Source organism: Anabas testudineus, chromosome 18 (assembly GCF_900324465.2).
Source record: "Anabas testudineus chromosome 18, fAnaTes1.2, whole genome shotgun sequence".
Classification (NCBI taxonomy): Eukaryota; Metazoa; Chordata; class Actinopteri; order Anabantiformes; family Anabantidae; genus Anabas; species Anabas testudineus.
In genome coordinates this window covers 3695838-3723767 of record NC_046627.1, presented here as the reverse complement: position 1 = coordinate 3723767, position 27930 = coordinate 3695838, and the positions used below count along the sequence as shown (strand labels likewise).

Sequence of the window (27930 nt, the reverse complement as noted above, 5' to 3'; positions counted from 1 at the left end):
TACAAGCTTCACGCTTCATGCAGAATGTGGGGGTTACATTTACAAGGAATCGTTTAGAACTGGTTCGAGAAAAAACTGATTGAATCCATGAATCTGAAAACGTGTGTGTGAGTGAAAGAGACAGACATGTAGAGACTGAACTATCTGTTCAACAGAGACAACGTTTCTCTGACAGGACGACACTCTCAGTACTACACTGAACACAGAGACACTGAGGAACCAGGGAACCTGACTCCAAATGCAGGATAAAGAGGTTCAGTGAATGTGGTGTTGTAGGTGTGGAGGTGGATCAGTTTGTCAGAGGAGACTCTGTAGAAGGACAGAGTCCCAGCAGGACAGTCCACATACACTGATACTCTTTTGGAGTCAGAGGATGAGAAGGATGTTCTTCTGTTATTGTGGAGTACATAGTAATCATCATCAGAGCAACTCAGACTCCAGGACTGATCGTTCATTCCAAACCAACTGTCTTTCCCGTCTCCTCTCCTTCCGATTCCTCTGTAACTCACTGATATATAAGCCACTCCGCTCCACTCGACCTCCCAGTAACAGCGACCAGTCAGACCATTACTACACAGCAGCTGAAGACACTGGTCAAATCTGTCTGGATGATCAGGATATGACTGATCCTCCCCCACATATGTCACCTTCCTGTTGTTGTCAGACAGTCGTAGTTTTCTGTTCACTGTGTTTGTGTCGATGGTGAGTTGACAGAAATCTGATGGAGAGAACAAGACACAATCCAGCTGCAGTTATTAATCTATCATCAGTTTGATGAGGACTCATGACATCAGGGATTTGAATGAGTGATGTGACAGTTTGAAGATGGTTGAATGTTGCTGCTTTGTTTTCATCACTCTCATTAAAAACACACTTACACTTCCTCAGACCTGGTCTCAACCATCGGACTCCACCAGGCTCCACCCTGAAAGGAGGAGGGGGGTCAGAGCAGCACAGTCTCTTTCAGCATGCACACATGGACATTACATGGCTCTCATACACACAGTGTGTTCTGGTTCTGTTCTAATGCAGGCTTGTATGTAGGGATGGACATTCAGCAAACAACTAAGGAATTGGAGTCCTTATCTTGGAATTCTACGGAGCAGGGAGGTGACATGGAGGAAAGATTTAAATTCTCTAGTTCACAGCAGTTTTGGTGTCAGACACCTGCTTTCAGTCTCACTCTGTCACCAGACAAACTAATGTGACACCACAGGAAGCAGGAAACTGGGGAGCAAAGTCCAAGAGGCTCAACTCCACATACATGGACTCTGTGTGTGTGTTTTCCTCTCTCTAATGTCTGTGGACTGATCTCAGCTGAGCTTCACACGTTGTCCTGTGTTCAGAGGAAGTCTAGTTCACCTACAGCTACTGGATATTGATCATTACACACAGACTTTGTGGCTTCATCTGATTTGGTGTCAGATTTGTTGGAGCAGCCAGAGACAGAAAGTGAAAACAGGAGTTTGAGGAGAAAAACATTCAATCACAAACTAATTCTTCAACTGGGAACAACAGTTTTTCCTCTTTGACAGATTGTAATGATGAAATGAACATGTTCTAGTTCTGATTTACTGTCTCCTATATATGACACAAGATCTCATCATGACAAGATCAGGATCTCAGGAAGGTGAAGATGCTTCAATCATCACTATTTGAGGAGACAGAGACATGATGCTGTGACCTGATTCAATCCTCTGATATTCATTCATTGTCATTATGTGGATAAAAACTCTACCTATAAGGTGGATAAGGCTGCCTGTGTTGGGCTTTTTCTGTTGGCTTTTAGAGCCCAGTCGCTTCTTTTGGGCTTGTTCTCATAGACCTGGTTGCTGGTTTCTCTCCTCAGATCTGTCAACACTGGTAGTGGCAGTAAAGCTGAATATCCTGCTCAGTTCACAGAATCTAATGTAACACCTGATTTCATCATGAGTTTTTTTCACAAAGTCAGAATGAGACATTGAAGTCAGAATTACAGGAGCTCCCCTCTTTTCTTTGCTAAATGTAAAGTGCTTCAGTGAAGATTTGTCATCAGCTGAGAGGAAATGTTTTTCAGCACAAACTTACTTTCTGCTGCAGTGTTCATCAACATGACTCCACAGTGAGACATATTTTTCATCCTTTCATGGCAAAGAGGTGCTTTGTTTTATTAATTCTAACAAATGGAGGCACCATCTGGAGGAGCAACAAGGTAACAAAGAGGAATACTGGCCTTTTTTCTGAAACAACTTCTGCATCATCAGTTTATATAGATTTTAACTGAATCAATTATTAACATTGATTAATAATTAATCAATAAGATCCCTACTTCCTCCTCCATCAGACTCTGTCTTTGGCTGCAGCAGGCCTCTCCATACCTGAGAGTGTCCAGTCTCCAGTGTGGATCCTCCAGTCCAGCAGACAGCAGCTTCACTCCTGAGTCTCCTGGATGATTGTAACTCAGATCCAGCTCTCTCAGATGGGAGGGGTTGGAGCTCAGAGCTGAGGCCAGAGAAGCACAGCCTTCCTCTGTGATCATACAGCCTGACAGTCTGTAGAACAGATGAGATTTGGTGGTGGGTTTTTTTGTACAGATAAAACATCCCATCCCCCTATTTGAATTTGAAGCAAAGTTAGTCACATACAGAATCATGGTAGAAAAAGTAAGTGAAGCTCTAACAACATAAACTAGAGTCAGGTTGCAAAACTGGAGTCCAAAAAATGACAAAGAATTGAGGTGTGGTTCAAAGCTACATGTCTGTTTAAAAAAACATGAATGATCATGAATGTTTCATTGAAAATAGTGTGAAATATTAAAAACTTTGTATTTTAATTTTTTTATAGTTGTGACGGTCAGGTAACATATATTGACTAACTTAAGTGACGTAACTTTTCTTCTGTCACTCATTGAAACTCCAAACATAAAAGAAAAAATCCAGACATAAAAAATAAAAATAGCATATATATATATATATATATATATATATATATATATCTTATTTGACTTTTCCCATCAGGGGACGCCACAGCGAATCATCCCTTTCCACCTCACTCTATCGTGGGCATCGTCTACCCTCACACCAGCCAAACTCATGTCCTCTGTTATCACATAAATAAATATATATTTAAGTTTTTAAAACACAAACTTGACCTGACCTGAGTATTTCCAGTTTACAGTGTGGATTCTCCAGTCCAGCAGACAGAAACTTCACTCCTGAATCCTGCAGGTCGTTGTTACTCAGGATAATTTCTCTCAAACTAGAGGACTGGGAGCTGAGAACTGAAGACAGAGCTTCACAGCTTCTTTGTGATAGGTTACAGCAACTCAGTCTAAAAAAAGAGATGTATCTGTGTTAAACGATAATCACCTTTAAGACTCAATGAATTTAAAACACACAGGAAAAATACAGCTATTTTATTTGTTGTAAAATACAGATGAGAAAGTTCTGTAACAACTTCTGTCTCCATATTGTGAAATTAGTAAATTTTATCTGTTTTGGCCTCTCTCATGTCAGTTAGAATTACAGACTTGTTTATTATTTCCAGTTAATTAAAACCGAATCTTGACTTGACCTGATTGTTTCCAGTTTACAGTGTGGATTTTCCAGTCCAGCAGACAGAAGCTTCAATCCTGAATCCTGCAGGTCGTTGTTATTCAGGTCCAGTTCTCTCAGACTAGAGGACTGGGAGCTGAGAACTGAGGACAGAGCTTCACAGCTTCTCTTTGAGAGGTTACAGTCACTCAGTCTGAAAAACAGTGATGCATAAGATGACAACATTTGTGTCAAACTGTAATCACCTTTGATGTTGACCCTAAACTAAAAAGATACAACACAATAATAGGAAAAGAAAGTACAGTTTTTTATATATTGTAAAAATACTGATAAGAAACTTCTGCAACTTAAAACTCGTGATATCAGGAAGTTTAATCTGCCTTGGTCTCTCTCATGTCAGTTAGAATACAGACTTGTTAAATATCCCCATTTATTTAAAAAAGAAACTTGACCTGACCTGAGAGTTTCCAGTTTACAGTGTGGATTCTCCAGTCCAGCAGACAGAAGCTTTAATCCTGAATCCTGCAGGTTGTTGTTACTCAGGTCCAGTTCTCTCAGACTAGAGGACTGGGAGCTGAGAACTGAAGACAGAGCTTCACAGCTTCTCCCTGAGAGGTTACAGCCACTCAGTCTGAAAAACAGTGATGTATAACATGACCACATTTGTGTTAAAATAAAATTAAATATTATGTAATACAAGAAAACAAGTAATAAGTTCTGTTTTGTTGTTAAAATACAATAGCTGTGGATTTAATGATGAATAAATTCCACTATCTTTACACTTACACAACTTTCTTGGAGACTTTGACGACTCCCAGCACAAACAGAAGATCCTCCTCTGAAAAGTATGAAGAGTATTTGAATGGAACACATACATCCAGATCTTTTCCTGATGACACCAACATAAAGAGCAGAGCTGACCACTGAGAAGGAGACAATTTAAATGTGGGAAGACTTCCTGAATCCAGGTACTGTTGGTTCTCCTCCACTAGAGAACGATCATTCAGTTCATTCAGACAGTGGAACAGGTTGATGCTTTTCTCTGCTGAGGGAGTCTCTTTGATCTTCTTCTTGATGTACTGGACTGTTTCCTGATTGGTCTGTGATCTACTTCCTGTCTCTGTCTGCAGACCTCGTAGGAGAGTCTGATTGGTCTGCAATGAAAGACCAAGGAGAAAACGAAGAAACAAGTCCAGGTGTCCATTTAGACTTTGTTCGGCCTTGTCCACAGCACTCTGGTGGAGAAGTTTTAGTTCAGGTCTAAACAGATCAGACCACAGAGAAGTTGACTGTTCTTCAGACAGCAGATTGACTCCAGAGTTGACAAAGGTCAGATGGACATGAAGAGCAGCCAGAAACTCCTGAACACTCAGATGGACAAAGCAGAACACCTTGTCCTGGTACAGTTCTCTCTCCTCTTTAAAGATCTGTGTGAACACTCCTGAGTAGACTGAGGCTACTCTGATATCGATGCCACACTCTGTCAGGTCTGATTCATAGAAGATCAGGTTTCCTTTCTGCAGCTGCTCAAAAGCCAGTTTTCCCAGAGACTCAATCATCTTCCTGCTCTCTGGACTCCAGTGTGGATCTGTCTCAGCTCCTCCATCATACTTGATTTTCTTCCGTTTGGACTGAATCACCAGGAAGTGGATGTACATCTCAGTCAGGGTCTTGGGCAGCTCTCCTCCCTCTCTGGTTTTCAACACATCCTCCAGAACTGTAGCAGTGATCCAGCAGAAGACTGGGATGTGACACATGATGTGGAGGCTTCGTGATGTCTTGATGTGGGAGATGATTCTTCTGGCCTGCTCCTCATCTCTGAACTTCTTCGTAAAGTACTGCTCCTTCTGTGGGTCAGTGAACCCTCTGACCTCTGTCACCATGTCAACACACTCAGGAGGGATCTGATTGGCTGCTGCAGGTCGTGTGGTTATCCAGAGACGAGCAGAGGGAAGCAGGTTCCCCCTGATCAGGTTTGTCAGCAGCACATCCACTGAGGTGGACTCTGTCACATCAGTCAGGATCTGATTGTTGTGGAAGTCCAGAGGAAGTCGACACTCATCCAGACCGTCCAAGACGAACACAACCTGGAACTCTTCAAACCTGCAGATTCCTGCTTCTTTGGTTTCAGTAAAGAAGTGATGAACAAGTTCCACCAAGCTGAACTTTCTCTCTTTCAGCACATTTAGCTCTCTGAAAGTCAATGGAAATGAGAACTGTATGTCCTGGTTGGCTTTGTCTTCAGCCCAGTCCAGAGTAAACTTCTGTGTTAAGACTGTTTTCCCAATGCCAGCCACTCCCTTTGTCATCACTGTTCTGATTGGTTCCTGTCTTCCAGGTGAGGCTTTAAAGATGTCTTCATGTCTGATTCTTCTTTCTGGTCTGTGTGGTTTCCTGGATGCTGTTTCAATCTGTCTGACCTCATGTTCATCATTGACCTCTCCAGTCCCTCCCTCTGTGATGTACAGCTCTGTGTAGATCTGTTTCAGAAGGGTTGGGTTTCCTGCTTTAGCAATCCCCTCAAACACACACTGGAACTTCTTCTTCAGATTAGATTTAAGTTCACGCTGACAAACTGCAGCAGGAGTTCCTGAATGAAACCACAAAAACATGATCAATATAATTTCTAATGAAAACACAGTTTTACAGTTTCATGACCCTAAATGATTCACATTTCAACATATTAACACTCCACATCTTCAGCTCTCAGTAAACGTCTCATTTGTCCATGATGTTAAATGTTTAGAGAAATCCTCTTACTGCTCTGCAGACAGTCAGCCAGCTCCTCCTGCTTCATTCTCCTCAGGAAGTTCAGTGTGATCTTCACAAATGCCTCTCTGCTGCTCCTCCTCTGATCTTCATCCTCACCATCCAACACCTCCTCATCCTCCCTCTGATTCTCTAAGCATTGTGGGTAATCTGGACTCAGAACCTTTTGGATCTTCTTTAGCTCGTTCTTCACAAAAGTGACAATGTTCTCCTCCAACAGCTGGAACAGAAACTATATGAATGACACAATCCAACTCAAATCATGGAGCCAAACATCAGATCCATGTTGGACAGACTGACAATCCACTGGTCTAAAAAGTGCAGCATGGAGATTATTGGGAACACAACAGATGGAAAAGTAGTAGTTGGACATGTACAGACCAGAAATATGGAGTCCAGCTGTGTTGGATGCTGCTGGGCAGACTGACCACTGGGAACCTCTGAGCTCTCCTGGTCCACTCTGTGGAGGAATCATCAAGAATGAGCTCACAGTATGTCTGTCCACACAGAGACACACACAAGGTAAAGGTCCATGAAGAGAGATTTGATGTGAACAGTGAATCAGAGACTCCCTGTAGTGGTGAAGCATTACTGTCACCAGTCACTTTGGTTTAGTCTCAGCAGCTCTGAACAACAGATATCTCTGCCTCCCTCACTGAACAATGCTCAAGTGTTGGAACAAGGCATCTAGAGAAAGAGTCTGCTTGGATCACACGGGTTGTACTGGGCAGCTCCCAGTCTGAATATGTTGAACTGTGTGATTATGAGGCAGAGTGCTGCTGCTCAGACAATTCACTTTGATTAATTCACATTTGAACAACTTCATTCATTCATTCATTAGTTGGTGGATCCTAAATGAATCTTCAAACATCAGCTCTGGTACTGACACTGGGGACAAACAGTCCTCTACACTGACTTCAACAATATTAAAACTAAAGTCCTTCCAACAGGAAGTGAAGAAGTCAAGATTCTTTAAGACATTTGTACCAAAATCTTCATTTGGAGAACTTCAATCACAAAGATTTGATCAGAGTTCAACATTTGTGGTGTTCAGCTGCTTCCTTTGACGTCTGCCTGCAAGTCAGCACTTCATTAGAAGAGGAGCAGCCCCCTGAGACCCTCTACAGGATCAGTGGTTTAGCTACTGGCTGGATGGAGATTTGATCCATGATCAGAGTGTTTGCTGGAAGAATAGTGAAGAAAGCTTCTCCTTCAAATCAACAGTTCAAACAGAAATCAACTTACTCACATCAGAAATATCTAGAAATCCAAAGAACACAACAATTTATCATCAGAGAAAGTTTACATCATATTGTTCAGACTGATTTCAAAATCACAACAACTTACTTCGTGTCTGATGAAGGTTGATGTTTAAACTCAATAAAACCGTCTTTTGACTGGTCACTCTTGAAGGACACACAGCTGGGTTCTGGTCCTGGTCCAGGAGATTCTGGTCTTTGATCGGACCTGATAGAAAAACAACTTTGGTGACGCTCACATATTCAGTCAAAGTTTCCTTCATCAATGACAAATAGAATCAGAAGAATAGTAAAAATGTCCTGATGAAATATTCAATTCTAGATGAGACTTGGAGACAGAATCAGTCCGATGGTCTCAGTCATCTCACCTCTGAGCTTTGGTCTGGCTCTCATGGTCCCCACACAGAGGTATTTTAGAGGGAGGGACTCCCTCCTCTCTGTCCTCACACTGATCCATGCTGCTGAATCCACATCAGCTCACACACACTTTCTACCTTCATTTGGAGAGGAAACACAAATAATTGATGTGCAGTGAAAACTGAAATCCTCCTTTCCATCATTTCTCCTGGACAAAGATCAGCTGCTCCTCCACTGATTGGCTCTTCTTTCCTCTTTCATATCAGTGTCACTTGAATGCAGTCAGACAGCAGTGGGAGGCAGAGGAAGCTGCCATCAGCTGCTCTACTTCTACTAACAGTCCACTAGATGGAGGCATGAAGCTGCAGCCCAGCACACACAGGATGATGGACCAACATTTACACTAACTGACTCACAGAAGGACTGAGATCCACTGATTTAATTTGACTGACAGGAAGATTTTAGTAACTTCACCACTAAACAACATTTAGAGAAAAATATTATTATCATCAACACCAGTAACCGTTTCAACTTTAGTTAAGCATGATTAAAACACTTTAATCACAGAAATTGACTCCTTCTCAGTGAAAACAAATCACAGCAATTACAACAAACTTTCTACAGCAACAAAGACTCAAGTTCATAAAATGCAGGACAGGTAGGAAGGAGGAAGCAGATTTTCACAATAAGAGACAGACTGCTGTGTCCATGTTCCCTTACTGTCAGAAAGATGGACTTTCATTCTTGTTGTATGAGCTGAAAAACGTCCACATATTTATATATTTATTTAGACAGAGGAACAAAAAATGTGATAATAATATAGGTCAAGGTTCTTAAGAGGTTTAGTTTGACTTACAGGACTTCCTGGTCCAATAAGTCATCTTGTTTACTCAAACTGAACCTGAGACTAAACCAGGATCATATCAAATCATCAACAACGTTATCAACTAACCTGTTAATCCAGGTATGAAGAACAGGACCCAGGTCTACAAGTATCAACATGATATTTTATATCAGTTCATCAGTTTCTGTTTAACTGGGTCAGATTTAGACTGTTGATACTGATGAGTAGCTCAGTACCAGTACAGATCAAATCCTACAAAACTCAACACCGATTTCTAAAATATGTCAGAAAAATAAACTAATGAAATGAACGAACTTCAACATCAACGGAGCCTCCAAGTAACAAAATGACATCAGTGTTCTTTTAAACAGGAAACAGTAATGAAGCTGACCCATTTGAGCAGCGGTACCTCGTCCAGACAAAGGAAACCAGTTCATCTTCCTGGAACCAGACCCTGTTCTACCTGGTTGTTGTTGGTCCCGGCTGCAGACATTATGATACCACTGTAAAGTGAACCATCAGAGAGACTTACAGCAGTGATGGCTGACAGCAGACACTCTGGGTCCTGGCTTTCTTCACAGATTAAAGAGTCCAGTCCGTGGAGCTGAAGATGTCTGAGCTGGTTTACTGCTGCTGGGAACACTGGGACTGACTCACTGAGACCAGGATCTTTAGACTGAGCTGCTTCTGGTTTCAAGTTTTCTCTACGTCACTGTGGTAAAACTGGAATTTTTAGTCCTTTGGAACAAACTAATGTTACCTCAGGGTTTGAGTTTTTCCTGCTGAGGGAGGAACTGGAACAGTCTGAGTGGAATGTGAACTGGCTGAACTGGTTTCATGACCCAACTTAAAACCCTCTAAAGAACCCTGTGTAAAACTTGGTAACATGGGAACAAACCGGTGGAACTGTGGAACCCTGCAGCCTGAAACTAGAAAGGATGAAGACCCACTGAGGAACGTGACCCAGTGGACCCACCTGTGTCAGTCAGTCTACCTGCAGGAGTCAGAGGCTAGTTCAGAGCTAACAGCTACGCTAACAGCTGTATGTTGTGTTGGTGCTACAGTCACAGCCTGTGTGCTGAATCCAGTCTGATGAGATCTCTGTTCATTAGACCCTGATCAATAAAGACCAGATGAAATAAGTTGCTTATTTTCAGCAGACGACCTCGATTCAATCAGTCCCCACATGAAGCACTGAAAGTTCTTTTCTTTATAACCAACATGTGTAAATCTTTTGTGTCCATGTGTCTTTCTCGTCTTTCTCACAGCTCCAGTTTTTACAAATATTACTCACAAAGGTGTTGGACCCTCACGACTCATCCTCATAGTCTGTGCTAACTTTGGTTAACACAGCTCCAATATTAGCACTAGCTGGCTGTTTGAATGTTGGTGGACCGGTGTCAGCATGGACACTGACAGCTCTGCAGCTACACAGCTCCATACGCAGCAGCTGTGATCCACTGTCCATCAGAGCAGCATTAAAGTTAAAGCACCACTTCCTGTTACTGTTTTAGCTGATAGGTGTAATCACTCCATTTAAAATTCACCCAGATGTAAAAACTCCTGCAGTCAGCTCCAGTCCACAAAGTGACACAAAGAGAACTGAGTTTGCACTAATCATCTGTCCACATATTCACTTGTCAGCTGCGTTCTCACTTATGGAATCAGAATCAGACCTGATGAAACTGCACTAGTTAAAGACAAACAGCTGCTGTTGTTTTGATTGTTTTTATTCTTATTTGTGTTTCACCTGCTACCAGACGCATTAAGTCTATTTGTACCCAGTGCTCGTACCTGCATGTTCAGTATGAATCATTTCTTTAGCTGTTACTAATTATTAAAGCCTCCAAAGACAGAATAATGAAGGAAAACCTCAGACTAACATGACTAAAACTAAAACTGTGATTGGCCCTGATGAACTCTCTGCTCCTGTCTGACTCACACCTGAGGAATGTGGTTTTCCAGCATCGCTCTGTCTCTTGATGATGAAGGTTTGGTTCAGAGATCAGCTGCAGTTGACAGGTGTTACCTGTGAGTACAGGTGATTTCCCAGAAACACTGAAACACTTCCTGGTCTGTGACACATGTAGAGACAGCAGAGGTGCAGAGAGAGCAGTGGGTCAGTCTTCACAGTTTGATACTGTAAAGATCAAACTGTGACTACACAGAAAATACTGTGTACTTATACTTTGTATTTATAGTACAGTTACTATCATTGAGTCTGTGAAGAAATCAGAGTTTACTACAGTGAAATCCTGAAATGATTTAGGTCTAAACTTCAAACCTGAAGACTGAGATCAAGAGAACAGTTCAGAGCTGCAGGTATCAGAGGATCAGAGTTCTCTAAAGAACCAGTACAGTTGTTGATCCAGGTGAAGAACCAGACTTTGGAATCAGAGACTCTGCTGCTGACAGAGAAGATCCATCACATGTGATCAGAGAGAAGAGCTGTGTGGACACTGAGAGCTGACAAGATGATTTCAGACGAACAAACACAGGAAGCTTTGTCTCTCTCTCTCTCTCGTTTCCATCGTTCTTCTCTGCGTCTCACTTATTTCTAACAGAGTCTCAGTGAGAAACAACACTGGGACGTTAACACTGAGGAATGAGGACGGATGTCGGCGCCCTCTGGTGCTCAGAGTCACTAACTACAACATCAGCTTCACTGTGTGAACACAACAAGCTGTGATGTGTCAAACAGTCCAACTGATCCAAGAATGAAGTGAAATGTTCCTTTAAAGTTCCTGTGTCCACGTTGATGTTGATGCTGCTGATGTTCATATGAATCCAGACACTAATGATCACAACTGTGCTGTTCACTCACTGTGTGGAGCACAGAACCAGAACCAGAACCTCCTGAAGACCCAATAAATCTGCACTAAGACATAGGCGTGGCTTCATTCACATGATGAATTCATGAAGTGTTGGAGGTCCAAGATAAAAGAAACTAATAAACCAACGAGACAATAAAACCTCCAACAGAAACTGCACAGCAGCAGAAAATAAGGAAATCAAGAAGGAGGAAGAGACTACTTCCTGGAACACTGTCTTCATTTATTTCTTATTCTATTCTATCTGAACATTATTTGACCCCATGAGTCCTGTAGTGAGGATCTACTGACAGAGAAAGTCGGAGCTGTTCTCCAGCGGCTGTCCGGCCGAGCTCAGACCGCATTTAGTGGCTCAGACAGCGGGAGAGCAGCGGCTCATCTCCGCCTCCTCCACAGGCTGATGGAGGCAGGAAAAGCTGCCTTCAGTCCTCAGTAAGTGGAGCTCCACAGTAACAACGACTCTGTGTTCAACTAGAGACCATCCACTAACTCTACTTCTTCTCTGATTCATTTACTCTCAGATCTAACAGGTAACGCTGTTGTTGGCTCATCACATTCAGAGTTAGTTGAAGAAAGGAGCGGCAGATTTTAGCTGTTTCTAGTGGAACAAACTAATAGAAGTTTCTGTGAACAGCATCGAAAAGAGGAAAACACAGACTAATACAGACTAGAATCAAACAGCAAACTTACAGGAGATTGAGACAAAGTGGAGAAGAAGACGACTCTCCGAGAAAAGACTCTGACACAGGTGAGCTGTTGTCCTTCATCTGTGTGTGTGTGTGTGTGTGTGTGTGTGTGTGTGTGTGTGTGTGTGTGTGTGTGTGCAGCCACACCTTCATGTCTTCACTATAAAATATGCAGTGTGACTGGTCGGACTGAGTCTCAGTCAGAGTAAAGTTCACCTGCTGTCAGTTCTTATAGTAAGTAAGTCAGATATTCATGTGGATGGAACTGGACTGTTAAAGAGACAGTGACTCACAGAGAAACTATCACCATCACTGTCAGTAACTACAACTCTCCACATTCAGCACTGACAACAACACTGACATTCACTCTGACATCATGTGTATATCTATCTATCTCTTCTTTTCCTTTCAGCTGTTTCCTTTCAGGGGTCACTACAGTAAATCATCTGCCTCCATTTAACCCTGTCCTCTGCATCAACTACCTTCATGTCCTCTCTCACTACATTCATCTTTATAGACGTAGTGAGAGAGGACATGAAGTTAGTTGATGCAGAGGATAAATGGAGGCAGATGATTCATGTATGTGTGTATATATGTGTATATTTATCTATTTGTGTAAAACACTTATTTGTGTTCTTTAAGATTAACACTGTACATTGTTACATGACAACAGGACATTTGTCAGCAGTTTAATTCTATCTGACATTCAAACAATCACAGCAGTGTGTCCAGAGTTTTAGAAGAAGATCTTCAGGTTATAAACACAAACACACAGCAGTGCAGAGTGGTCATCAGCTGTGTCCAGACAGACCTGAGGCACCTCTGACTTCACTGAAGATGTGTAGTAGCACAATCTTTATAAAAGACAAACATATGTTAAAATGTTTTATGATGACATATTGAAATAATAATTGAGTACTTGTACTGTTGTTCTTCATATGTCAGTAATAGTAAAGAATTTGAAGTGGTACTTCTACTTGTAGTGAGGTACTCTGTAAGGTTTTCATACTGTGACTTGAGTTTTGGGTTTGTTTACTTCTACCACGTTTGCAGTCTTGTAGATATTAGACTGATTCACCAAAAACATCCTATAAGCAGCTGTCTGCTTCACTTTTATGGAGGTGGACAAACAACCGCTTGGTCCTCACTGTTATTTACTATTTAGTACTACTACTACTACTACTACTACTACTACTACTACTACTACTACTACTATTTAGTATGATCTCTTTTTTAAGTAGACCTTGATTCTCATCTTGCTGTTGTTTGTCTGATTTTCCTCTGATCTTCTTCTCTTTCTGGTTCGACAAGCAGCAAGTTGTTCATCCAGTTTGTTACACCCAGTAACTTAACTGTTTGAGTTAAATTTAGAGTAGGTGGAGGTGGTTTGTTTACAGTAAGTGCATATTTTATAGTGAAGACATGAAGGTGTGGCTGCACACACACACACACAGATTAAATAATGGTAATAAAAATGAAACTAAACTTAATCTGTAGCTACAGTCACACAAACACTCCTCATTCCTGAATGTAGACTAATAAACTTTATAGTTGTTGTTTTTATTCTACTAAAATGTCAAAGTCATCCCCAGAAGTTCAGCACATGGACAGAAATAACAAGGACATGTCCACAAATAGAAAATAATGAAGAGAAGATTTACAATTGTTCCATTTGATTTATTTCCACACAAGCACAATTTCCTTCATCTAAGTCACACGAGAACTTGGATCAACACAAATGTCTTCTATAGAAATAACATTCAGTCACATTTGATCTCATTTAAAACACATTTCTCCAGCAGATGTCGCCAAAGTCAAACCACCTGTTGTGACAATCAAACGTCTCTTACCTGTCAAGATCAAATCTCCAACTTTCCTCATTAGAACTCATCAGTTCTTCAATTCTATTGGTGGATCATGAGTTGAACTAATAAGTGAAACAGCAAATGAAGCAGTGATGAAGGAAAACATTATAGAACAGCTGGACGTGGATTCTGTGGTGTTCTTCTGACAGCTGGTTCTACTCTGCAGGACTCACCACTAATACAAGTGTCCAGATGTGTGGTACCAGGACTATGTTTTACAGTGGGACCCTGAAGACACCTGGGGAAGGAGAGTACGAACTGATGGGGGAGGAGAGGGAGGTTCTGATCACACAGCTTTGGTGAGAACGAACAAATGTCAGCTGACCTCAACTGTCTTATCACTGTGTGAAATTAGTCCACAATGATCAAAGACAAATTAATGAATGTATGATTGGAGCCGCTAACGTGCTGCTAACTCAGACGGCTCAGTGGGACCAGCACATGAGCAGAACCGCAGCAGCTGAGTCGACACAGGAGGTGTTCAGGTGCAGCTGGGAGTGTGGACCATTCCCATTTAGAGAGCACTCAGTGCCGGTCCCCACAGGACAGTCTCAAGTGAACAGACATTTCCTGGCAGTTCACCAAGAGGAATTCTGCATTTGTGTTATTATCTGAATTTAGCAGCTACATTGAAGAATAAATGTTCTGATTCATGAATGATTAAATTCATAACTGAGAGATTTTCCTACAGCAGGAAGTTTGGTCTAGTTTCTCAGAGATGTTGTGTTTTTATTAGTATTGACTACTGCAGCCCCTTGGTTGCAGTCACAGAAAGTTAGTGTTCATGATATGATCCCCCTTTGGGTCCTGAAGATACTGAAAAACTGTGTAGATCATAGTGAGCGGCCAAGTCTGAAAATGTACATGAATGGTAGAGTCTTCAGTAGAGACCGGTTTTGGTTTCTCAGCATCACTTTGAGACAGAATGCTCCTAATTTTACCAATATTTGGAAACAAATTCAATAATCACGAGCAAGTACCTTCCTCAAACAGTACTCCACTACAAGTAGAAGTAACACTGGAAAGTGTGTACTCAAGTCGAAGTACTAAATACTAAGTACTTCCAGAGAAATAAATGAGGAACATGTTGGTCACAGTATGAAGCTGTGGAAGTTCTGCAGTAGTTTGTCTGATCACTGCTGATAGAAGGTTCTAACAGAGACAAGTCAGCACTGCTGCTCTGGTTCATGTTGTTCTCATAGTTTAGTAGAAATAAAAATCATTTTCTTAGAATTTCATCACCAGGAGAAACGATCACTAGAGGATTACGGAGCTTTGTGAATACGACCCCAGGTGTTTGAACGTTGTGGCAGACAGGGATCAGCTCTCAGCAGAACCACCTGGACCTGTCTGTGGCTACACAGCCTCATTCTACCACCAGAGAAATGGATCCAGCTAGTTAACCAAGCTAACCAGCTTGGTCATGTGTTTAGCCACATGACGTCATTTAACCGTTGTCTAAGTGGTGTCCCGCTAACAACGTGGGCTACATAGACAATTGGAAAACGTTTTGGAGAAAACCTGGGCTGATTAGAAGAGACGGCATCCATCCCACTGTAGATGGTGCGTCTCAACTCTCTAGAAATATGACAGAGTTTATTAGACGACCTAAACCCTGACATGTCAGAGTGGAGCCCAGGACGCGGTCTTACACACCTCTCTGCAGCTTCCTCACAGCCGTCACCCCCCAAAAACTACCATAGAGACAGTGTCTGCTCCCCGACTACCTAAATTATTTATATCAAAAACCAACACAAGAGGAGTGATTCATAAAAACCTAATAAAAATAAAGACGACTCCTCTCTCAGAACAAAATAAAAATAAAACAATTAAATGTGGACTTTTAAATATCAGATCTCTCTCGTCTAAATCCCTGTTAGTGAATGATTTGATAACTGACCATCAAATAGACTTAATCTGTTTTACTGAAACACAATGATCTGATTTTATCTTTATGTAACCAGTTGGTAAAAAGCATCAATATCCTGTAAATAAAATAATATAAATAAAGTTTTTCTCTGCAGCAGTTTTACTGCAGATGTTGATGTTGAACAGCAGGGGGCGGAGTTTCAATGTCCTGCGCAGAGATGTGTTGGAAAGAAATCACACAATACCTCCTCATTACACCTGAAGTAATTAAAAGTAATTAAAACTCTCACATCACACGTCACACACACAAAAAAAACATTTGTAGTTTTATCTTGTGAAGACTTTTCTGATGAATTTTAGCATGAAATGAAAACTGTGCTGGAAGCTGCTGGTCCAATTAAAACTGAGGAAATAATGAGATAAAGGTCGACACCACGGAAAAACAGTCAGATAAAGGAATTAAAAAGAGAGACTGTGGAACTGCTGAGCACAGATTAATGTTAAATTGCTGTTTTTATCATGTTTCAAACTTTCACTGACTTTTCTCTCATTTTTATTTTTCCACTTTGCAGACTATAAATCCAGAAACTAACCATCTTTAATCTTTCATATTTAATTAATTCATCTCTTACTCTTTAATTCTGGCTCCATGAGAAGAAGCTCAGTGAAGCTGCTGAAAGTTGAACTTGTGTAAAAACTGCCCTGACTTTGTTGAGAGAAGTTTCCCATTCACTTCAACACAGTCAGTTTGATCAATGCAGCATGTTGGAGTCCAGATCACAGAGCTGATCAACATGTGACATCACACTGTGACATCACTGATCAGCACTGATCAATAGGGATCAATAGTGAGTGTGTAGACTGTGTGAGAGTCAGGAGGAGTCCGAGTGAAGAAGAAGAAGACAAAGCGTCCTCCTGTCTTCATCCATCGTCCATCAGCTCCTTCACTTCCAGTTTGTCTCTGATCCATCAAAGATTGATCGACAGATCGATCAAACTGATTGATCAGCCATCAGAGGAGTTGGATCAGTGGAGCTGCTTCTGTTCCTGATGTCTGCTGTTTGATCTGTGTCCTGAATTCTGTCTGTAGAGGAGAGAGAGACAGTTAGAGAGGGTGACAGGTAGAGAGAGAGACAGTTAGAGAGAGAGATGGGTAGAGAGAGAGACAGAGCTGACCTTTGACCTGAAGCAGCACAGTTTTCTTTCTCAGCAGTAGGTAGATGTTTTCCTCCCTGTTGTAAACTCTACATACGTATCTTCCCGTGTCTCTGACTTTTGGGTTCTTCAGGTTCAGACTGAGGTCTCCAGTTTCCAGCAGGTTTCTCTTCATCTCTGTTTTGTCTCTGTAAAACTGGTTCTGTTCTTCAGGCTGATCAGAGCCATTCAGATATTTGTGGACCATCATGTTTTCTGGTTCATATCGTCCCCACTCCACTTTAGCATCCTCAGGCAGGTCCCCTGCGGTCCTGAAGGGCAGCTGGACTGACTCCACTCCCTCCTCCACCTCCACCTGACAGTCTGAGAGGACAACAAACCACAACAGTTCTGTTTTTTTTTCTTAGGGACAAAATACTATTAAAGGCAAAACTGTGCGCTAAGTTGCCTCACTAGAAATGGCTGCTTCCCCAGCTGTCCTACAGGGGGTGAGTCCTGGTGGTTATTAACTTGGCTGCCTCAACACCGTGGCACCACATTGCTGTTGTAACTCCACCAAGTGAAGAAATCTAGAGGACTCTCAGAGACTTTTTTGGTCTGGAAAGCACTGGATACTGACTAGTGCTGATGCTTTGTACCTACCGGTACAGGAGGGAGGACATGGCCTGATGGTCATATCAGCTAGAATGATGGCTTTTAGGTTAAAAACAGCACAACGGCTGCTGTATCATCACAGACTGAGGTGGCAGGAAACCACTGATCTTTCTAAGAGTTGGTCAACTGGGATATGTTAAACATCTCTTCCTGCTGAGACTTGCTGAAGTATATGTTGAATTCCTTTTTATACCTCAGGGTTGGCAGTTGTTGAAGGCCCAAAGACCAGAAAACACCACTAAAGCTTTTTTAGTGACTGCACCATGTAAAATCCTTCACTGGAGGTCACCTGTGCTTTTTATGAAGGGAGGTTTATATTACATTCTTCATTTCAGGTTCAATCTCTTGCCTCCACTAAGTCTACCTGTCCATTCGTCTTCTTTATGCTCTTCACACCTATACTGAGTGTTCTAGACTACTGTCAGGATTGTTGAGGAGGTGTGAACATCTATTCCTGAGACTCTGGGACAAAACCTGAAGAATAGTAATCTTATGGACCTGTGGAATGATGATGGATGATGTCTTTCCATCTTTGACTGCTGCCCCTGCTGTTAAAGCAATAAAATAAGAGGATGGACCTCTGTCTTTTTCAGCACCACAGCTTGGTTTTCTCAGTTATGTCGTAAAAAGCAGCATTTTCTTTGTGTCAAAGTCTTTTCATCACTAACAGGAGTAAAAATCTGAAGGTGGCCTGAATCTTTGGACCCAGGCAAGTCCTGAAATGTTTGCTGGTGGAGTTTTATAAGCTGCCTATTGACTAGTGGACAGCTGACCGCTAACGGAGGATCATACATGGGGCAGTAGCTACAAACACACATATTAAACACATGGATCCAGGCCATACCGACGTGCCCATTTTACTCAGAGACAGAGACCTTAGTTAATTTGTTTGTTCATTGTCCCTGACTGAAAAGTTAAGGCAATCAACAAACTGTGGGAGCAGATTGATTTTTTACAGTCAGGTTTTTCATTTGAGTTTTTCATTTTTGGCCCATTGTACAGTGAGAGAAAAAGGGCATACACACATTGGTGAATGTTGTGTCAGAATCAAAATCTGAAATGTTGTGGAGGATCAATATTGGTGATAGATTTGATGTTTTCATGTCTGATCTCTGTGGACTGGAAAGAACGGATTGGTCCAAAGACCAGGACTTCATGTCCAATAGCTGCCATGATCCTGAACTGACAGGATCCTGAATGGAGGATTCAAGAAATCCTTTGATGATCACTATATATTGATAGTGGACTTTTTCTGTGTTGGAGAATCCGATGGGATCCAAACTTCAGTCCTTCATCTCTCACACTGATCTTTGTTCTTCCAGCTGATCTGGATCTGATGCAGCTTTTTCCAAACAGCACAACTCTCCAAATGGATCACTTGCTCTCTGAAATGCTCAGGACTTGGTCTTGTGTTGATCTGGATTGACTTGGTCTTTGTCGTTGTGCTGTCAAGCACAGACTGATGACGTGCTGTGTCCCCAACATTTCACTGTGTGTGATCAACAACAGCAGCTACAAGCTGTTCCAACAGGAACTCATTCATTCATCCACTAACATTAAATGCGTAGATAGGATTCTGGAAATGCTCCGACTGTTCCATGTTCACAGGATTCACTCAGCTCACTTCCACATTTCTCTCACTAATATTCACAAATAAATACATTTAAATATGTTAATATTAACAACAAAGTGACTGTATCATTATAAATTGAGGTAATCAATAAAAGCAATGAAAAAATAATCGTTAGATATAATGTTTTTAGATATATGAATAATAAAATTAACAAACCAATAAATGAACATTTAAAACAATAATAATATTTTTGTCTTACCACTGTGCTTAACATAAAAACTTTGAACTGACCTTTGACCTGGAGCTCCACTTGTTTCTTCATCAGGATGTTTCCCTCCCTGTTGTAGACGGTGCAGGTGAAGGTTCTTATGTCTTCATCTGTGGGGTATTTCAGGGTCAGACTGAGGTCTCCAGGTTTCAGCAGGTTTCTCTGCATCTCTGTTCGACCTCTGTAAAATCTGCCCTGTTCTTCAGGTTGATCAGAGCCGTTCTGATACACATGGACCTTCCAGTTCAAACTGTTCCTCCACTCCACTTTGACGTCTTCAGGCAGACAAACTATGGTTTTACAGGGCAACAGGACAGACTCCACCCCTGAATCCACCACTACCTGTTGGACTGAGAGGACAACAGAGCACAAGAAATGTGGAAACTCTGAAGGTTTATTTAAGAGAGTGATGTTATGAATCCCAGTGTTTTAAATATTGGTTCATGTTTGAAAGTAAAGCTATGAGACTAATAAACTGACGTTGAAATGAAGATGAAAGAATTTAATGATAATAATGAAATACTTTATTGATCCCCTTGGGGAAATTGTGGGTGGACAGCTGCTAGACAGCATGTCAGCACTACACTAAGGGGTTTCGGTGTCTTGTCCAAGGACACCTCAGAAAGTAGCCAGGAGGAACTGGGAATCGAACCACTCACTCTGGGATTCGTAGTCGACTGCTTTACCCCCTGAGCTACTGCTGCCCCTAAGACTCCCATCTGAGTATAAGACTAGAGACAGTGGACTGGTCTGAAGCAGCACCTGGACTGGACTAAACTGGTTCGTAGTTACTGATCGACTGGAAAACACAAAGTTTGACCTCTTGTGTTGGATCCAGATGATAAATGACTTCCTGTGTTTCCAGAATCTTTTTGTGAGAGTCATGTTTGGTTTTTAGCTTAGCAAAGAGACTGACCTTTGACCTGGAGCTCCACATGTTTCTTCATCAGGATGTTTCCCTCCCTGTTGTAGACGGTGCAGGTGAAGGTTCCTGAGTCTTTGTCTGTGGGGTATTTCAGGGTCAGACTGAGGTCTCCAGGTTTCAGCAGGTTTCTCTTCATCTCTGTTCGACCTCTGTAAGACTGGTTTTGTTCTTCAGGCTGATCAGAGCCGTTCTGACACACATGGACCTTCCAGTTTAAACTGTCCCTCCACTCCACTTTGATGTCTTCATTCAGACAAACTGTGGTTTTACAGGGCAGCAGGACAGACTCCACCCCTGAATCCACCTCCACCTGGTAGACTGAGAGGACAACAAACCACAACATCATCTGGACAGACAGCAGCACTGATGGTATCAGGACCTCACTGTCCCGTCCTTCTCTTCTAATCCCAGACCTCACTGAGCAGTGAGTCAGAAACTAATCCAATGAAAGAATCAGTCAGTAATTAGACGTTACCTGAGAACAGACTCTGAGATTCTCTAGGAAACATTCTGATGAGTTCATAGATCTCTGTTCATCTACAAACGGACCACTTTGTTAACGAGTCCATCCTGATGACCTCTGAACCAGCTGCTGCCTCACACTAAACTAAGAACTAGTCAACTCCAATAAATCCTCATCCTCACAAATGAACTTTGAACTACTGAGATTTTACTGAGAAAAGAATTTTTCCAACAAACAGAGATAAAGACAGAAACGGATCAGTTCCTTCTCTACAGTCATCAGGAACTAATGATCACTGATTCATTCTCAGTGTGGTTCTGATTGGTTCCTCACTCTCAGTCTGTCTTCACAGTCAAGGAGCAACAAGAGGAAAGATGGTAACCGTCAGCATTATGGGTAATGTAGTAGTAGTGACGTACCTGACATGAAGTACTGACGGAAATGTCCTAAAAGACCCCCAGTAACAAGAAGAAGAACCAGGAGAACCAGGAGAGCTTTGGCCCAGGATGGAAATCGTTCTGTGGAGAACATAAAGAACAATTGAACTGTGGTCTACATATATACAGTACTGATCTTTGACCTGAATCAATATCCTTAACCTCTTTCTTTGATCTGCAGCTGGACTTCTGTCACTCTCCTTTCTCCCCATATTGCTGATGTGATGGAGCAGGTGTAGGTTCCACTGTCTGACAGTTGCAGTTTTGTCAGGTTCAGACTGAGGTCTCCAGTTTCCAGAGCATCAGTCCTCATCGTTGTTCGGTCTCTGTAAAGCTGGGTTTGGTTTTTAAGGTCATCACCTTCCTGCTGACGCTGGTGGACGGTTGAAGGACTGAGATCGTAGCGGCTCCACACCACTGTGGGGTCGTCCAGGTCAAAAGTGGGAAACTCACAGGGAAGCAGGAAGTGGTCCCCCTCATACATGTCCACAGCTGAGGCATGCTGGGAAACTGTGAGGACACAGACAGAGAGGGTCCATCTCAGCAGCCTTATTTCATGTCTCAGTACTGGCCTTTCCTCAGGTGAACCAGAAATAAACCTGGTCCTTTTTGTGATTGGACCTTAAAGCTGATTGGTCGGCTTGAAACCATATCACCACAGTTTAAGACAAACAACATGATGGTAAACAAAGGGAAACCACTTATTTTCAAATACCTTAAGATATCCTAATGCCTAATAATAAGGTTCATTCCAAGTAAAAACAACCACAGAGTAGAAATAAACAACTTTAAATATTAACAAGTGATAAATCCATAATAATGAATTACACAATTTGGTTTGAATCATCAGCAATATTTTCAGATCTTCAAAGCATAGCTTTAGATTTTAATTTTTAATTTTCTCATCCACAAATGGAGTTTGTTCGATGACATGAGAATAAATGGCAGGGTCTGTTATTGAAGAAGGTGGTGACTGAGGGGATTAGGCTTATACTAAAGTTGGCCCTTCTGCACCTCAGAGCCTTGTACTTGCGACCTGAGGGTAATGGAGCTAAATGTTCATTGAGTTGGTATGTGGGATCTTGTCCTGCTGAAATAGCAGTGTGCTTAATGGCATTATTATTTAATTCAACTAAAATGAGTATGGTGAGACCAATTTATTTTACAATTCTTAGCCTTGTAAGAAAATTGAAGGGGGATCAGTTGCGGATTCCTAAATGACAGGATAGTGTTCAGCAACAGCTTCTCTAGGCATTTCATAATTATGGAGGTGAGGGCAACAGGTTGTAGTCGTTGAGTTCAGTAGGCCGTGGCTTCTTGGGAACAGGAATTATGGTAGCCATGTTCCAGATGGAGGCTATTGTGGCAGTAAGGTAAGCTTCACTAAAAACTGAATAAAAAACAGGTGAGCGCATATGAATGCAGTTCATCAGTATCCTTGCTGAGATTCAATCCAGTCCTTATATCTACTAAGCTGACACCTCATATCTTCCACAGTGAAGACTTATCTCAATAGTTACAAGGTAATATAGCCACAATGGTGACTAGTGACTGGGTGCTGTACTAGTTGTATATGAGATGTGAACCGATGACACATACTGGCAGTACTGTAGGTTTAGTAGTTTAGTAAACCTTAGTACAGGTTTGTCATTTAATGAAGACAAGTGAAATTTACGAGAAGAGTTCTACAACTAAACTACATGCAGTGTTTTTTTTTTATGTCATGAAAACAGTTCGTGTTGTTGTACATTTTCCCAAACTTAGATGTGTGTTCTGTTAACACAGTACAAGCAACTTTTAAACTGAGTTGGACTATTTCTTGTCTTCCTTGTCAAAAGACTATTTAGCTATATATGTTTTCAGTCATTTAATAATTTAATGGAAACGAGTAAAATTTGCATTTACAAGGACAGCTATCATGCACTCTTCCTGTTTCCAATTGCTCATGAATCTGGAAGACTGGTATGGTGTGCAAAGTTCCCAGAGATCAGCTATATAATTAAAATTAGGACAGTGAAGATCGCCTTGTTGTTCATCAAGCTGAGTGTGAATTAACCCAAGATACGTGGTAGACATGTGGTAGTGTAGCACACTTGAATGATGATGCAGAGTGATTTATTTCTCGTTCTCTTTATTGCAAAGATGCACAGAAATAGCACATTATCTGGAAGTTAAGTTATGGCATCCATCTAGCTTTTCAGTCTAAAGATAGTTGGTTAGAGCCCACAAATTTATGCTCCAGGTGGGTTTCACTCCACCCCTGGGCTGAATAGACAGAAGTAATAGTCATAATAGTTCTTAAGATGCAGGTCACTCAACAGCAAACTTTGTTACGAGGACATGGGACAAACAAGTACGAAACAAAAAAGGGTTAATTAATGAAATCACCCAGTCCAAAACAAAGGGACACGGTAAAAAAAACAAAAAAAGACAGAGAGAGACTAAACGAGTGCAATAATAATGAAGCAAAGTAACAACAAAAAACTACTGCACTGACACAAGGACAAACTAACTAATAATCAGACAAAGTAGAAGAAATAAAGGCTCTAATGCAGACAAAAGGACAAACCAACATACAAAACAAAATATTAAGTACCAAACAAAAACGCTGCTCCAAAGGCAGGCAAAAATTACTAACATACACAGTGGCAATGAAACCAGAAGTACTAAATGCAAAACCAAACACAGACACAAACAAACTCACTAATGAAACAAAGAAACAAACAAAGATGAATGTCCCAAAGCAGACAAAAAAAACTAAAATACAAAATAACAACAAAAAGTCACTGCTAAGGCAAAGATAAACTAACACTCAGTAAGAAAGTCCAGAGGGAAGAAAACAATGAACAAACTGGGAGTGGAGTGTGATCTAGTCACCAAACATGAATACCGAGTCCAAAGTGTGACAAATCAGCTGAATACAAAAGACTGGGGGGAGCTTATACAGGGATGGGGACAAACAGGTAAAATGAATCAGTCATTGTTGAGTGGAGGAAGTGGAAGTCCATATATAGGTTAACAGGAAGTGACAGGAGAACAGGGTGAGAGCAGGTGACAAACAAAAACAACACCAACACCCACAGAAAGGGGACTAAAGGGATATTATTCCTCTTTACCAGCAAAAATGCACAGACAGGTAAATTGTTAACAGGCCTCTGTTTTGCGTCTAGTCTCAGCACTACATTACAACGTATGGGCTCTGTTTGCTCTTGACTCTTGACCTGTGCTCGTTAGAAGGAACACTGCCTCTCGGTGACAACAGCTTCTTGATTTCTCACTAAAACACTTCACTTTTGTCTGTGTGCAGAAAACTGGAGCAAATATGTATGTATGTACATAAACCACACCTCAAAGTCATATGTGCCATAGGAACAATAACCAAACATGACTTTAACTGTAGTGATAATAGTATTAGAATAAAACTTAGTCAAAAGATCTAGAGGGTGCCTCGTTTCATTCACTTTCCTCACAGTAGTACAAAACATTTAGTAAGTTACATTCATGACAGAGTCAAACTGAGCACAGGTCGTGCTGTCACAGCCGAGCATGCAAAACATCTAATACCACATGCTTGTTATGCAGTTGTTCATTATCAGTTCCGCAGTCTCAGTCTCGCGTTAACAGGCTTTACTGTGTTTGTACTGTGACACAAACATAAAATGGTAGCTAAATATTAGACTTTGCACGACACCCACTTTTACAGTTCTTGACATAAACAAGGTCACAGGTAACATTCAGAGGGAGACAATCAGAAGACCTGTTCTTTCTCTCTGCATGAGAGTGTGTGACCACAACTTTCCATGGAAACACCTGTGGTGATGTGTGTGCAAGAAAACATGGGCCTGTACATACAAACGCTTCAGTGCCATGTTTAGTAAATGCAGGTATGATCATCAGAGCAGAGCAAAGAGAAACAAAGAAAAGAAAAGAAAAGAAAAGAAAAGAAAAGAAAAGAAAAGAAAAGAAAAGAAAAGAAAAGAAAAGAAAACTAGAATCAATCAATCTACAATCTCGCCCATGTTGGTGAAATAAATTAACTGTGCAGTGATGCTTTAGCACCAAGAGGTGATCATAATAATAAACTCCATCTTGTCCAGTGAACTGAAACATGACTCAGCAGTCAAGGATCAAGGCAGTTGTCAAAACTGACCGAGGAGATGAGGTCTGTTCAAAGATAGAACATAGTTTTATATCAGACTGTGCTTCTTAACAACAAACAGAAAAACGGTGCAGAAGAAGGTTACATCTAAACCAACATGTGAACTCCATGTTGGTTTTGGGTCAGGTAAACCCCCACATTCCTGTTTGTGGATTCCACATGTTTTAAGGAAAAGTAGAACAGCAGCTCACCGAAGGACAGATTTTCACAAGGACGTTCTAAAGAGTCCAGTTTAGGGATATTTTGAAATACTTAAACACCGGAAGCTTTTTGTGTTTTATTGTAATTTAAAACTGGTTAAAGGAGACAAATCCCAACCTCTTTGGCTAAGACAGGGTTTCAGCAAGCTTTAACACCCAAAGAGCCATGTGGACCTGGTTTCCAAGGAAAGGAAAACTCTGGGAGCTGCAAATACTTTTTGAAATCTAAAATGGAAATATGACTGTTTTTTTTTTACCTTTACGCTTTGTATAAACAGCTATAGTGTGTTTCTTATGACATTTATGAAGTGCTGTGTATTAAATTATCCACGTAGCAAACAAAATGCCCTGAGCAGTCATCCTTCATCCTATCACCTTTGGCTGTCGGAGCCTGTAGTGGAAACTTGACTTGTAGTTCCTGAATTTAAAAATAAGCACTACGTCACTAAACAATATAAAAAAATGATTTCACCTGCTCCTGAACCCTCTGCGTACAGCGTCTGCAAATCTGACCTGTACGAAGTCTCTTTTATCTTTACGCAGTAGCTGTCGTCTGATTATTTCTAACGTAGTTCATGATGGAGAATAGCTGCTGTCATACGTCTGTGGATCTGAAGATCTGCAGGACTCCAAACTCAGATTTCTTCATGTTTATGTAGCTGTCGGGATGAATTCCATGTTTCAAACACCACTTTGCGGTATAGTGAGGTTCTCAGTATCACTCTATTTGTGATTCTATATTCAATTAAATATTTATTATTTATTTTCCAAAGTATAAGGATGAAAGAGCCGCAGGTTTCCGACCCCTGGGCTCAGATCAGCTGTCGCTCTTGTTTTCCAGGTCAGATCCAAGCAGAAAGATAAAACATATAGTGATGGAGCAGACAGCTCACAACATCTGATAAAGGATGAACTAACACACAGTAACAAATACTGTACTGAATCAGAAAGAGGATGAACAGCCACCTTGGAAATTAAAGTCCAGTGTGGAGACGACTTGAGTGGGAAGTGGTATTTCTACTTGTAGTACTGTGTGTGATGAAAACTCGTTTGTCTCTGGTAGATCTGAAACTGTCTCTGTCTACAGGTCCAAGCTTTGAAAAGCAGAGGAAGTCAGTTCAGGTGTGATCACATGTTTCTTAAGAAAATACCACAGGACAGACCGTGTAGATGCCGTGTGCACGCGTGCGTGTGCGTGTGCGTGCACATGAACGCGTTTCCGTGTCGGATTTTTGCGAATGAATCGATCATAGGGATGTTATCTTACCGTGGATGAGGATCATTAACACCAGCAACATCTTCATCTTCACGTTGAAGTAGAGCAACCACAAACATATATCAAAGTAAAAATCCAGTCCCAGCCAGTGACCGTCACATTAAAGTTACTGTACTGACCAACAGGAAGTTCACTTTCGATTGGACCGTCGGTGTTTGGTGACGTTCACCTGAATAAACACACCTGCAGAATATCCTGCACAGATTATCGATCTGACCCATATTTAGACCGTCAGGGCTAAAACATCTGTGCACATGTGATTTTAATAATCTGAACGAAAACTGTCAGTGAATCATGTAGTTGATACTAAAATAAACTTTTAATAATAAATCACATTGACACACACTTATAAGAATCGATCTCCACAGTGAAAACTCAGAGTAATGAACTCAAAGTATTTACTTTAATATTTAAAATAAGTAAATCAAAGAGGAAACGTTTCTATAAAATGTCCTGTTGTTGAGCTGGTGGAAGATAAAACAACCAGTGACCCTAATAAAATAACATCACACATACATTTACTGTCTGTGCTCCAGTCGTTTTAGGGTCAGTCCAAACCTTCAGCAGTTCTTTACAGAGGCGTCTGTCTCTCTGAGATGTGAGGACAGGTGGTCAAACAAAGGAGGAAGGACTGAGCAGACTGGAGCAGCTGAGAGAAACTTTTGGAAGTTAAATGGTTCTTTCTGTTTTCTTACACCTGTTCCCATTGGATACTGGGGTTTACTGGTGGAAAGACAGAGAGAAGTGTCCAGGTATGGTCCAGGGTATGAGGGACAGAAAGTAACTGAGATCTGCTGCAGTACTGTT

At 41.3% G+C, this 27930-nt stretch overlaps 2 protein-coding genes across 2 annotated transcripts in view; both read right to left on the bottom strand.

The window, feature by feature from the left end:
• The window catches only part of LOC113155589 (NACHT, LRR and PYD domains-containing protein 3-like), a 37446-nt gene extending 24889 nt beyond the window's left edge, over positions 1 to 12557 (bottom strand). The window contains exons 1-2 of the mRNA XM_033326750.1: positions 12284 to 12557; positions 9295 to 11640 (exon numbers count right to left, since the gene is read on the bottom strand). The gene's annotated coding sequence lies outside the window, so the exon portion shown is untranslated. The remainder of the gene's footprint in view (positions 1 to 9294; positions 11641 to 12283) is intronic.
• On the bottom strand, positions 192 to 27246 carry LOC113168708 (protein NLRC3-like). The gene is made up of 11 exons (XM_033326627.1): positions 27115 to 27246; positions 21651 to 21998; positions 21471 to 21569; positions 20580 to 20906; positions 19687 to 20013; positions 11616 to 11635; positions 4320 to 6100; positions 3553 to 3726; positions 2358 to 2531; positions 879 to 925; positions 192 to 718 (listed from the first exon to the last, which is right to left on the bottom strand). Exons 1-11 carry the CDS (start codon positions 27149 to 27151, stop codon positions 192 to 194), a joined length of 3861 nt encoding a protein of 1286 aa, XP_033182518.1. The 5' UTR covers positions 27152 to 27246.
• Between the last annotated feature and the right edge of the window lie 684 nt (positions 27247 to 27930).

Excerpts from the sequence above, each read along its gene's own strand:
- LOC113168708 (XM_033326627.1), bottom strand. The coding sequence starts at position 27,151 with ATGAAGATGTTGCTGGTGTTAATGATCCTCATCCACG. Across the intron at positions 21,570-21,650 it reads GCTGCAGATCAAAGAAAGAG|AACGATTTCCATCCTGGGCC; the intron begins GTTAAGGATATT and ends TGTTCTCCACAG. Across the intron at positions 2,532-3,552 it reads TGTAAACTGGAAACAATCAG|ACTGTCAGGCTGTATGATCA; the intron begins GTCAAGTCAAGA and ends TCTGTTCTACAG.